The sequence below is a fragment of the Homarus americanus genome, unplaced genomic scaffold (assembly GCF_018991925.1).
Source record: "Homarus americanus isolate GMGI-L3 unplaced genomic scaffold, GMGI_Hamer_2.0 scaffold29328, whole genome shotgun sequence".
NCBI lineage: Eukaryota > Metazoa > Arthropoda > Malacostraca > Decapoda > Nephropidae > Homarus > Homarus americanus.
The window spans coordinates 100001-113346 of NW_024728945.1; the positions used below are offsets into that span (position 1 = coordinate 100001).

Consider the following 13346-nt stretch of genomic DNA (forward strand, 5'->3'; position numbering starts at 1 on the left):
CCTCAGGTAGAGACTTACCTCACCCCTCAAGGAGAGACTTACCTCACCCCTCAGGTAGAGACTTACCTCACCCCCTCAGGGAGATTCCCCACCCCTCAGGTAGAGACTCACCTCACCCTCAGGTAGAGACTTACCTCACCCCTCAGGTAGACTTACCTCACCCCTCAGGTAGAGACTTACCTCACCCCCAGGTAGAGACTTACCTCACCCCTCAGGTAGAGACTTACCTCACCCCTCAGGTAGAGACTTACCTCACCCTCAGGTAGAGACTTACCTCACCCCTCAGGTAGAGACTTACCTCACCCTCAGGTAGAGACTTACCACCCCTCAGGTAGAGACTTACCTCACCCCTCAGGTAGAGACTTACCTCACCCCTCAGGTAGAGACTTACCTCACCTCAGGAGAGACTTACCTCACCCCCGCAGGTAGAGACTTACCACCCTCAGGTAGAGACCCCACCACCCCTCAGGAGAGACCTCACCCCCAGGTAGAGACTTACCTCACCCCTCAGGTAGAGACTCTACCACCCCTCGGTAGAGACTTACCTCACCCCTCAGGTAGAGACTCACCTCACCTCAGGTAGAGACTTACCTCACCCCTCAGGTAGAGACTTACCCTCACCCCTCAGGTAGAGACTTACCACCCTCAGGTAGAGACTTACCTCACCCCTCAGGTAGAGACTTACCTCACCCTCAGTAGAGACTCACCTCACCCCTCAGGTAGAGACTCACCACCCCTCAGGTAGAGACTTACCACCCCTCAGGTAGAGACTTACCTCACCTCAGGTAGAGACTTACCTCACCCCTCAGGTAGAGACTCACTCACCCCTCAGGTAGAGACTTACCTCACTCCCCTCAGGTGAGAGACTTACCTCACCCCTCAGGTAGAGACTTACCTCACCCCTCAGGTAGAGACTTACCTCACCCCTCAGGTAGAGACTTACCACCTCAGGTAGAGACTTACCTCACCCCTCAGGTAGAGACTTACCCTCACCTCAGGGAGAGACTTACCTCACCCCTCACTTACCTCGTAGGTGAGGTAGAAGATGACCTCGTCCTGCTCGGCCACCGTCACATCCACTCTGAACCTGGAGGTCTCCCGCTCCCTGTTGACCAAGACAGGTGTGTTATAGACAGGTTTGTGTGTGTGTGTCATATATAAGACAGGTGTGTTACAGAGCCACAAGTGTCACACTAGAATCAGGTATGCTAAAACACATTAGATATACTATAACAAACAGCAATAATGAACGTCAGATAGACGAACAATAGGTAAAACAAGTCACATATCTCACTTATGAACGTCAGGTGTATTACTAACCACAATTATGAACGTCAGGTGTATTACTAACCACAATTATGAACGTCAGGTGTATTACTAACCACAATTATGAACGTCAGGTGCTCACATAAACATTCATTAACGCAGGGAATTCCCGAGAGAAAATGTTAAATATGGGTGTGTTATTAACTTGGTGAATTGTAAGTAGTAGATGTTGTTTAGCAAGCGTGGTGTAGGGTGTAAACATTGGCTGACCTTATTTCAGGGTAGAGAGAGAGAGAGAGAGAGAGAGAGAGAGAGAGAGAGAGAGAGAGAGGAGAGAGAGAGAGAGAGAGAGAGAGAGAGAGAGAGAGAAGACACGATAAGTCTACGGTATTCTCCTGCCGCGTTTCACTTACTGCTGCTATAACCTGGAGTTAGGTGTTGGTTATGTTGACTGGTAGAAATATTTGTGTAATAATTGTTGTTAAAATATTATTATATTCACCTTTAATAAACCCCGTTACAGGTCCATACACCCCGTTACAGGTCCATACACCCTGTTACAGGTCCATACACCCTGTTACAGGTCCATACACCCCTGTTACAGGTCCATACACCCTGTTACAGGTCCATACACCCTGTTACAGGTCCATACACCCCGTTACAGGTCCATACACCCCTGTTACAGGTCCATACACCCTGTTAGGTCCATACACCCGTTACAGGTCCATACACCCCGTTACAGGTCCATTACAGGTCCATAAGGTCCATACACCCCGTTACAGGTCCATACACCCTGTTACAGGTCCTACACCCGTACAGGTCCATACACCCGTTACAGGTCCATACACCCGTTACAGTCCCACCACACCGAAGTCCATACACCCCGTTACAGGTCCATACACCCCGTTACAGGTCCGTACACCCAGTAACAGGTCCGTACACCCATTATTTCACAGCAGAGTTCCTTAATAATCACATGCCCACTGGCCGTCACAACACCGTTACATACCATCACACTATTACCACGCCGTAACACAGCCTTGACCAGTGCCATAATAACATTCCGTCACAGAGGCGCGGGCGGGCGGCGGGCGGCGGGCGGCGGAGGATCATGAAGCTGAAGGGAGATCTCCTTTAAGAAATTGCGGTAGACAGCTATGTGTGGTGAATATATCCAGCACACCTCACGCCCATGGGTGGTGGTAGGCGGCGAGGTGGTGGTGGGTGGGTGGGTGTGAGGGTGTGGTGGTGGGTGAGGGTGTGGTGGGTCGGTAGGTGTGGGTGTGAACGTGTGAGAGTGGTGGGGAACTCGTGGGTGAATGGGTGGTGTGAGGGTGAGGGTCTGGCGGTGGGTGGCGAGGGAGGTGGGCGGCTCTTGGATGGGTGGCGCGGATTGACTGCAGGGCCATTCAGTTGAGTAGATAGATGGTCTCTCTCTCTCTCTCTTTGTGTATATATATATATATATATATATATATATATATATATATATATATATATATATATATATATAGTATATATATATATATAATTAATTCTTTCATTTCATCCAGTGTCACGTCTGTTCAGCACGAATAGATGGTACAATGAGAGAGAGAGAGAGAGAGAGAGAGAGAGAGAGAGAGAGAGAGAGAGAGAGAGAGGAAGAGAGAGGAGAGAGAGAGAGAGAGAGAGAGAGAGAGAGAGAGAGAGAGAGAGAGAGAGAGAGAGCACATACATATTAGTCACCCCCAAACAAACAAACAACCATAAACTCGCCTCCTGTACAAACACAGCGCCGGAACGTAAAAAATATGCAAACAAACAATTAGTGTTTATATTGTGTGTGTCAGCTGACCCCAACACTGGACAAGTCATGAAGGCGCGCCAAAAATATCCAAAAAAATACAAAAATTGGTGCGTTAATGACCGCTAAATTGTAGCGTTTAGCACCCCTGCCCAGCCCCCCCACACACTGTATTATAGCAAACACAGCTAAAATGTAGCAAAAACAGCGTAAATTTATTTTGTATTAATTTGTATTAGATAAGTGATTAGTTTAAACATATATACATGTACAAATGACCATTTTTTTTACCAATTACTTTGTTTTTATTTTTTCTGTCCTTTACGATTCATATATTTACACAAATTTCAGTGACATTTATCTGACAAAGTACTGACGAGTCATTTCATGTTGTATCCAATATCCAATTCATCTCTTTAATAACAACTGTCCAAAAAATTGCAAAGTAGATATATATATATATATATATATATATATATATATATATATATATATATATATATATATATATATATATTACTTTAAATTTAATTGATATAAATACATTATTCATTTATTTAAACACATTTTCGAGTTTCAATTCATTTTATGGAAGGATATTCGTAAATTTCATTGTTTACTGTTTTGGATTCAACAAGAACCAGTTTTAACCTCGGGCGTGGAGGTCGAAGGTTGTTATTGGTCAAGGCGAACAGCTTACAGTGTCTCCTCCTATTGGCTGTAAACGGGCCAGTTATAAAGTTGGGTTAGGAGGTAAACGGTTGTCATTGGTCTCGACGAGCAGCTCGCAGGGGGTGTAAACACACACACACTCTCTCCTGCCACAACCACTACATCGTACCTCCCCAATATCTTCAACCAGCCGTTTTCCACCTGGGGGACTTAAGCCACCAGCTGTCAGGACCACCTGGGAGGAAGAGGGAAGGTGTTGGTGTGGTAGAGGCCAACACCAGCTGCAGGACCCAGATGGTGTCACCTCTCTCTCTCTCTCTCTCTTACTCTGTCCGTAGTTCAGGTTATCACTCTATCCATCCACCACTCTATCCATCCGTCCATCTATCCAAATCATCTACCCATCTATCCAAACAACTATCCATCCACCTAGCCATCCATCCACCCAGCCAATCCTCCATCCATTCCAAAACACCTCCTTTTCCTACTCCCGTGTCTATTTTTACCCCTGCAAATATCCCCCTCCTTACCTCTCCCCCCCTCTAACCCCCTCCTCCCTCCCCCTCTCTCACCCCTCCCCCCTTCCCCTACCCTCTCACCTACATGTATACGTGTCGAAAATGGCCGTGTGTGTGTGTGTGTGTGTGTGTGTGTGTGTGTGTGTGTGTGTGTGTGAAGAGGGTGGTACTATGTTGAATGGTGTTAGATGATCTTACTACTACTACTACTACTACTACTACTACTACTACTACTATTACTACTACTACTACTAAACATAACAACTAGCATTATTAATTATCACCAACACTGTTACCACACACACACACACACACACACACACACACACACTACATAAAGGAACAACTAGGAGTAACACACACACACACGTGGCAACCAGACAGAATCAGCCTTTGTTATATAATAGTAACTCTCCTCTCTCTCTCTCTCTCTCTTCCTTCTCCTCTCTCTTTCTATCTCTATCACCCGTCTCTCTTCTATATCTTCTTCCTCTCTCTTCCTTTCAGGAGAGAGAGAGAGAGAGAGAATATGAATGATATAGTTTCCCCCTCTTCCCCTTAACCACCTGCCTCCTCCCTCACCCCCTGGACTGTCACAAGTGCCTTCCCTCTCTCTCTCTCTCTCTCTTTCCCTCACTCTCTCCACTTTATATTATCCTTTCACTCTCTGTTTCCTCCATTCTCATTTCTCCCATCTTTAATTCTCTCTATTTCTCCCCTCACTCTCTCTCTTTCTGATTCTCCACCTCTTTCTCGCTTCCCCATCCACCTCTGCCTCTCTCTCTCTCTCTCTCACTCTCGCTTCCCCTCACTGTACACCTGCACTGCCCATGAACATGATGAAATAACGTGAACATCTATCTATCTATCTATCTATCTTCCGTAAGAGATCAGTGTTACCAACCCAGGCTCTAAACTGTTACCAGAAGCAAAAAAACCCCCAAATTAAACACTTCAGATGTTAATTAACTCTCACGTCCAGGTAACTTAACTACAGGTAGATCACGCCTCTTAGTTACCAGCCAAAGTCGTCTCTACAAACACACAGTGAGACACGCACAAACAGACTGACACAAACATATTGACACATACATACAAACACAGACACAAACACACAAACACTCTCTCTCTCTTAGTTTCTATTTTGGTATAAACATTTCAGCCCAAACATTCATCTTCTTTCTAAATAATTCTCAACGTTTACTCGAAAAATATATACAGTACATACCTGTCTGGTTTGTCTAGTGCACACACACACACACACACACACACACACACACACACACACACACACACACACACACACACACACACACACACACACACACACACACACACACACACACACACACACCGCCCACGACGCCACGCCCCCTGTCTGTCCGTTCCCAAGCTGCCCATATGTTCAACACACCTGACCACTCCACTCCATGACCACCCACCCCTGCCCACCCAACCCTACCCACCCACCCCTGCCCACCCAACCCTGCCCACCTAACCCTACCCACTCCAACCCTACCGACCCAACCCTACCCACCCACACCCCGGACTAGTGACGTAACACCTATACTGATTGGCTCTCTCTCTCTTCAACTCAAAGAAGCCGACGGGGCCCGACAGTCATCTCTGAGGGACATTCACAGCAATATGGTTCACGGAGGACCGTCTGGTTACTGGGGGCTAGTTTTCTCGCTCTCCTCACTTTCATTCTAACCCTTTCAATTTGTGTACTTCTTTCTCTCTCTCTCCACTTCTCAATAACCTCCATGAATACTTTAAGCACTGATTGTGTCCCCCCTACACCTCTTCCTCCATCCTCCCCCCTCTCCTTCCTCCTTCCTTCCTCCTCCTCCTTCGTCCCTTCCCTTCAGTTCACTGGTGCGCGATAACAACCCTTTTTATTACTGCAAGGAGGAGGAGGAGGAAGAGAAGGAGGAAGAGGAAGAAGAGAAGGAGGAATAGGAAGAGGGGGAGGAGAATCAGGGAGGAGGAGGTGGACAGAGGAGGAGGGCAAAGAAAAGGAGGTAAGGTGGATGGATGACATGAAGGAAGAGAGAGAGAGAGAGAGAGAGAGAGAAGAGAGAGAGAGAGAGAGAGAGAGAGAGAGAGAGAGAGAGAGAGAGAGCAGCTGAATCTAGTTAACCTTAATTCAGTTTCCGGAGGTCATACTAATCTCTACTTGTTGACGCTACGTAAGTGTGTTTTGAGTCAGTCAGTGTTTGGGTGGGTGAGTCAGTCAGTGTTTGGGTGGAGTCAGTCAGTGTTTGTGGAGTCAGTGTGTTTGTGGGTGACATCAGTGTTGGGTGGGTGAGTCAGTCAGTGTTTGGTGGTGAGTCAGTCAGTGTTTGGTGGTGAGTCAGTCAGTTGGGTGGGTGAGTCAGTCAGTTTGGGTGGGTGAGTCAGTGTTGTGGGTGAGTCAGTGTTTGGGTGGGTGAGTCCAGTGTTTGGGTGGATGAGTCAGTCAGTGTTTGGGTGGGTGAGTCAGTCAAAGTTTGATGGTGAGTCAGTCAGTGTTTGGGTGGTGAGTCAGTCAGTGTTTGGTGGATGAGTCGTCAGTGTTTGGGTGGTGAGTCAGTCAGTGTTTGGATGGGTAGTCAGTCATGTTTGGGTGTGGGTGAGTCAGTCACAGTGTTTGGGTGGGTGAGTCAGTGTCAGTCAGTGTTTGGGTGGGTGAGTCAGTCAGTCAGTGTTTGGGTGGGTGAGTCAGTCAGTCAGTGTTTGGGTGGGTGAGCTGCAGTGTTTGTAGAGTCAGTGTTTGGGTGGGTGAGTGTCAGGGGGTGGGTGGAGTCAGTCAGTGGTGGTGTGAGTCATCAGTGTTTGGTGAGTCATCCAGTGTTTGGGTGGGTAGTCATCAGTGTTTGGGTGTGAGTCAGTCAGTCAGTGTTTGGGTGGGTGAGTCACAGTCAGTGTTTGGTGAGTCAGTCAGTCAGTGTTTGGGTGGGTGAGCGTCAGTCAGTGTTTGGGTGGGTGAGTCAGTCAGTGTTTGGGTGAGTGAGTCAGTCAGTGTTTGGGTGGGTGAGTCAGCCAGTGTTTGGGGTGGGTGAGTCAGCCAGTGTTTGGGTGGGTGAGTCAGTCAGTGTTTGTGTGAGTCAGTCATGTTTGGGTGGGTGAGTCAGTCAGTGTTTGGGTGGGTGAGTCAGTCAGTGTTTGGGTGGGTGAGTCAGTCAGTGTTTGGGTGGGTGAGTCAGTCAGTGTTTGGGTGGGTGAGTCAGTGTTTGGATGGGTGAGTCAGTCAGTGTTTGGGTGTGAGTGAGTCAGTGTTTGTGCAGTTTGGGTGGGTGAGGAGTCAGTGTTTGGGTGGGTGAGTCAGTCAGTGTTTGGGTGGGTGAGTGAGTCAGTGTTTGGGTGGGTGAGTGAGCTGTTTGGGTGGGGTGAGTGAGTCAGTGTTTGGGTGGTGAGTGAGTCAGTGTTTGGGTGGGTGAGTGAGCAGTGTTTGGGTGGGTGAGTGAGTCAGTGTTTGGGTGGGTGAGTCAGTCAGTGTTTGGGTGGGTGAGTCAGTCAGTCAGTGTTAGTGGTGGAGTCAGTCAGTGTTTGGGTGGGTGAGTCAGTCAGTCAGTGTTGGGTGGGTGAGACAGTCAGTGTTTGGGTGGGTGAGTGAGTCAGTCAGTGTTTGGGTGGGTGAGTCAGTCAGTGTTTGAGTGGGTGAGTCAGTCAGTGTTTGGGTGGGTGAGTCAGTCAGTGTTTGGGTGGGTGAGTCAGTCAGTGTTTGGGTGGGTGAGTCAGTCAGTGTTTGGTGGTGGTCAGTGTTTGGGTGGGTGAGTCAGTGTGTTTGGTGTGAGTCAGTCAGTGTTTGTGGGTGAGTCAGTCAGTGTTTGGGTGAGCGTCAGTGTTTGTGGGTGAGTCAGTCAGTGTTTGGGTGGGTGAGTCAGTCAGTGTTTGGGTGGGTGAGTCAGTCAGTGTTTGGTGGGTGAGTCAGTCAGTGTTTGGGTGGGTGAGTCAGTCAGTGTTTGGTGGGTGAGTCAGTCAGTGTTTTGGTGGGTGAGTCAGTCAGTGTTGGTGGGTGAGTCAGTCAGTGTTTTGGTGGGTGAGCCAGTCAGTGTTTTGGTGGTGAGCCAGTCAGTGTTTTGGTGGGTGAGCCAGTCAGGCTTGAGGTGAGTCAGTCAGTGTTTTGGTGGGTGAGTCAGTCAGTGTTTTGTGGGTGAGTCAGTCAGTGTTTTGGTGGGTGAGTCAGTTGTTTTGGTGGGTGAGTCAGTCAGTGTTTTGGTGGGTGAGTCAGTCAGTGTTTTGGTGGGTGAGTCAGTCAGTGTTTGGTAGAGTCAGTCAGTGTTTGGGTGGGTGAGTCAGTCAAGTTTGGTGGGTGAGTGGTCAGTGTTTGGTGGGTGAGTCAGTCATGTTGGGTGGGTGAGTCAGACAGTGTTTGGTGGGTGGGTGAGAGTCAGTGTTTGGTGGTGGGTGAGTCACAGTGTTTGTGGGTGGGTGAGTCAACAGGTTTTTGTGGGTGGGTGAGTCAGTCAGTGTTTGGTGGGTGGGTGAGTCAGTCAGTGTTTGGTGGTGGGTGAGCAGTCAGTGTTTGTGGTGAGTCAGTCAGTGTTTGGGTGGGTGAGTCAGTCAGTGTTTGTGGTGAGTCAGTCGTGTTTGGTGGGTGAGCGGTCAGTGTTTGGGTGGGTGAGCTAGTCAGTGTTTGGTGGGTGAGTCAGTCCGTGTTTGGTGGGTGAGTCAGTCCGTGTTTGGTGGTGAGTCAGTCAGTGTTTTAGGTGAGTCAGTCAGTGTTTGGTGGGTGAGTCAGTCAGTGTTTTGGTGGTGAGTCAGTCAGTGTTTGTGGGTGAGCAGTCAGTGTTTGGTGGGTGAGTCAGTCAGTGTTTGTGGGTGAGTCAGTCAGTGTTTGGTGGGTGAGTCAGTCAGTGTTTGTGGGTGAGTCAGTCAGTGTTTGGTGGGTGAGCAGTCAGTGTTTGGGTGGGGTGAGTCAGCAGTGTTTGGGTGTGAGTCAGTCAGTGTTTGTGGTGAGTCAGTCAGTGTTTGGTGGGTGAGTCAGTCAGTGTTTGGTGGGTGAGTCAGTCAGTGTTGGTGGTGAGTCAGTCAGTGTGGGTGGGTGGTCAGTCAGTGTTTGGTGGGTGAGCTCAGTCAGTGTTTGGTGGGTGGAGTCAGTCAGTGTTTGAGTGGGTGAGTCAGTCAGTGTTTTGGTGGGTGCAGTCAGTCAGTGTTTGAGTGGTGAGTCAGTCAGTGTTTAGTGGTGAATCAGTCAGTCAGTGTTTGGTGAGTGGTCAGTCAGTGTTTGGTGGTGATCAGTCACAAACGGTGAGTCATCGATGTTTGGGTGAGTCAGTCGGTCGGTGTTTGGTGGTGAGTCAGTCGGGATGTTTGAGGTGGAGCAGTCAGTGTATTTGATTGGTGAGTCAGTCAGTGTTTGGGTGGGTGAGTCAGTCGGTGTTTGGGGGTGACAGTCATAAAATAGGAAGCAATAGTAAAAATTCATTTTAGAGTCAAATAAGAAAGTTATTTTAGGTCACAGTATGAAATTCATTTGAAAGGGAGAATTGTTTGTGGGAAGAAGCATTTTGGGGTGAAAGTCATGGGAGTTTCTTTTGGGTGAATCAGTCAGTGTTTAGTGGGTGAGTCAGTCAGTGTTTGGTGGGTGGAGTAAGTCCATTTAGATGGGTGAGTCAGTCGGTGTTTGGATGATGGAACGGTCAGTGTTGAGTGGTGAGTCAGTCAGTGTTTGGTGGTGGTCAGTCGTGTGTCTACAGAATGAAGAAAGATGGAAGTTCTTTGGTGGTATGTAAGATCAGCTTAATTTTTTGCGGGGTGGGGTGAAAGTAAGATCGGCTTTATTTTTGGGGTGAAAGTAAGATAAGAAACTTTATTTTTGGGGTGAAGGAAAGGGAGTTTCTCATCTTGAGTAAGAGTAAACTTTCTATCTTGGTGAAAGCGTCGACCTAATAAATTAATTTATAGTGAAAGTGAAGCGTTGAGGCTGATGAAGACAAGGTGGGGGTGAGAGAAAGAAGAAGGAAAACAAACAAACCAACACAGGGGTGATAAACAGGAATAATTGAAAACAACACACTAAACGAGGAACAGCAGAAAGATTAGATACAAGGAATTAAGTTAACTACAGAGATACAATAGAAGAGACACAGAAGAGGTGATGAAAGGAAGTAGGAGAATAAAGGAGGGGGAAACAACATCAAGGGGCATTCTCGTTTATTAACAAATCGGGTAGTTACATACTAGGTGGAGGTAATTTTTCCTCCTTCACCTACTGCCTCACCTACCTACGACTGCCTCACCTACTACCTCTACTACTGCCTCACCTACTGTCCAGGTTATCAGCATCATTACTATTTCATCTGGAGATCTAGTCTGGCGGTGCGAGTGTCTGTCTGTCTGTCTGTCTGTCTGCGTTAAAGAGAATGGTCCCCACCCCTTCCCGCCTCTATCAGTACCCACACCCCCGCCTCTATCAGTACCCACACCTTCCCGCCTCTCAATAGTACCCACACCTTCCCCGCCTCTATCAGTACCACGCCTTCCCCGCCTCTATCAGTACCCACACCTTCCCCGCCCTCTACCAGTACCCACACCTTCCCCGCCTCTATTGGTACCCACCTTCCCGCCTCTATCCAGTACCCGCCTTCCCCGCCTCTATCAGTACCCACGCCTTCCCCGCCTCTATCAGTACCCACACCTTCCCGCCTCTATCAGTACCCACCTTCCCCGCCTCTATCAGTACCCACACCTTCCCCGCCTCTATCAGACCCACGCCTTCCCGCCTCTATCAGTACCCACGCCTTCCGCCTCTATCCAGTACCCACACGCCTTCCTCTATCAGTACCCACACCTTCCCCGCCTCTGTCAGTACCCACGCCTTCCCCGCCTCTATCAGTACCCGCCTTCCCCGCCTCTATCATTACCCACCTTCCCCGCCTCTATCCAGTACCACGCCTTCCCGCCTCTATCAGTATCCGCCTTCCCGCCTCTGTAGTACACACCTTCCCCGCCTCTATCTCTGTCTACACCTTCGCCTCTATCAGTACCCACGCCTTCCCCGCCTCTATCAGTACCCACACCTTCCCCGCCTCTATCCAGTACCCACCTTCCCCCTCTATCAGTATCCACTTCCCCGCCTCTACCAGTACACCTTCCCGCCTCTATCAGTACCCCACCTTCCCGCCTCTATCAGTACCCACCCTTCCCCGCCTCTACAGTGCCCACGCCTTCCCCGCCTCTATAGTACCCACACCTTCCCCGCCTCTACCAGTACCCACCTTCCCGCCTCTACCAGTACCCACACCTTCGCCTCTCCAGTACCCACCTTCCCCGCCTCTATCAGTACCCACACTTCCCCCGCCTCTATCAGTACCCGCCTTCCCCCGCCTCTATCAGTACCCACGCCTTCCCGCCTCTATCAGTACCCACCTTCCCCGCCTCTATCAGTACCACGCCTTCCCGCCCTCTATCAGTATCCACGCCTTCGCCTCTATCAGTACCCACGCCTTCCCCACTCCTATCTCTATCTACCTTCCCCGCCTCTATCAGTACCCACGCCTTCCCCGCCTCTATCAGTACCCACGCCTTCCGCCTCTATCAGTACCACACCTTCGCCTCTATCAGTATCACGCCTTCCCGCCTCTACCAGTACCCCGCCTTCCCGCCTCTATCAGTACCCACACCTTCCGCCTCTATCAGTGCCACGTTCCCCGCCTCTGGTACCCACGCCTTCCCCGCCTCTATGTACCCACCTTCCCGCCTCTACAGTACCCACACCTTCCCGCCTCTTCAGTACCCACACCTTCCCGCCTCTATCAGTACCCACCTTCGCCTCTATCAGTACCCACGCCTTCCCTCGCCTCTATCAGTACCCGCCTTCCCGCCTCTATATCAGTACCCACGCCTTCTCCGCCTCTATCAGTACCTTCACCTCTATCAGTACCCACGCCTTCCCCGCCTCTATCAGTACCCACGCCTTCCCCGCCTCTATCAGTACCCACGCCTTCACCTCTATCAGTACCCGCCTTCCCCGCCCTCTATCAGTACCCACGCCTTCCCCGCCTCTATCAGTACCCACGCCTTCCGCCTCTATCAGTACACGCCTTCCCGCCTCTATTAGTACCCCTTCGCCTCTATCAGTACCCACGCCTTCCCGCCTCTGCAGTACCCACACCTTCCCGCCTCTACCAGTACCCACACCTTCCCGCCTCTACCAGTACCCACACCTTCCCCCCTCTATCAGTACCCACGCCTTCCCCCCCTCTATCGTACCCACCCCCCCGCCTCTATCAGTACCCGCCTTCCCCGCCTCTACCAGTACCCACACCTTCCCCCGCCTCTACAGTACCCACACCTTCCCGCCTCTACCAGTACCCACACCTTCCCCGCCTCTCAGTACCCACACCTTCCCCGCCTCTATCAGTACCCGCCTTCCCCGCCTCTATCAGTACCCACCTTCCCCGCCTCTATCAGTACCCACGCCTTCCCCGCCTCTATCAGTACCCTTCCCCGCCTCTATCAGTACCCACACCTTCCCCGCCTCTATCAGTACCCACGCCTTCCCGCCTCTATCAGTACCCACCTTCCCCGCCTCTATCAGGCCACCCGTCTTCCTCTATCAGTATCCACGCCTTCCCGCCTCTATCAGTACCCACGCCTTCCCCGCCTCTATCAGTACCCACGCCTTCCCCGCCTCTATCTCTATCTACACCTTCCCCCTCTATCAGTACCCACGCCTTCCCCCGCCTCTATCAGTACCCACGCCTTCCCGCCTCTATCAGTACCCACGCCTTCCCGCCTCTATCAGTACCCGCCTTTCCCGCCTCTATCAGTACCCACGCCTTCCCCTCTTCTCTATCTCACCTTCCGCCTCTATCAGTACCACGCCTTCCCCGCCTCTATCAGTACCCACACCTTCCCCGCCTCTATCAGTACCCCGCCTTCCCCGCCTCTGTCAGTACCCACCCGCCTCTACCAGTACCCACACCTTCCCCGCCTCTATATTAGTACCCACACCTTCCCCGCCTCTATCCAGTACCCACACCTCTATCAGTGCCCATCCTTCCCCGCCTCTGTCAGTTAACCTTCCCCGCCTCTATCAGTACCCACACCTTCCCGCCTCTATCAGTACCCACACCTTCCCCGCCTCTATCAGTACCCGCCTTCCCCGCCTCTAT

The 13346-nt window shown here is 50.4% G+C and overlaps 2 protein-coding genes across 2 annotated transcripts in view; one reads left to right on the forward strand and one right to left on the reverse strand.

Moving 5' to 3' along the window:
* Positions 1-1155, reverse strand: part of LOC121866253 (inter-alpha-trypsin inhibitor heavy chain H4-like) — a 39649-nt gene extending 38494 nt beyond the window's left edge. Inside the window, exon 1 of the mRNA XM_042365865.1 lies at positions 1027-1155. Coding sequence (XP_042221799.1) covers positions 1027-1155 — 129 coding nt within the window. The remainder of the gene's footprint in view (positions 1-1026) is intronic.
* Positions 1156-5889: 4734 nt separating this feature from the next.
* On the forward strand, positions 5890-13176 carry LOC121866257 (extensin-like). The gene is made up of 3 exons (XM_042365873.1): positions 5890-5921; positions 6154-6211; positions 10807-13176. Exons 1-3 carry the CDS (start codon positions 5890-5892, stop codon positions 13174-13176), a joined length of 2460 nt encoding a protein of 819 aa, XP_042221807.1.
* Positions 13177-13346: the final 170 nt, after the last annotated feature.

Coding starts and splice junctions, on each gene's coding strand:
- LOC121866257 (XM_042365873.1), top strand. CDS start 5,890: ATGGTTCACGGAGGACCGTCTGGTTACTGGGG. Junction 5,922..6,153: donor GGACCGTCTGGTTACTGGGG/GCTAGTTTTCTC, acceptor TATTACTGCAAG/GAGGAGGAGGAGGAAGAGAA. Junction 6,212..10,806: donor GAAGGAGGAATAGGAAGAGG/GGGAGGAGAATC, acceptor GCCTCTATCCAG/TACCCGCCTTCCCCGCCTCT.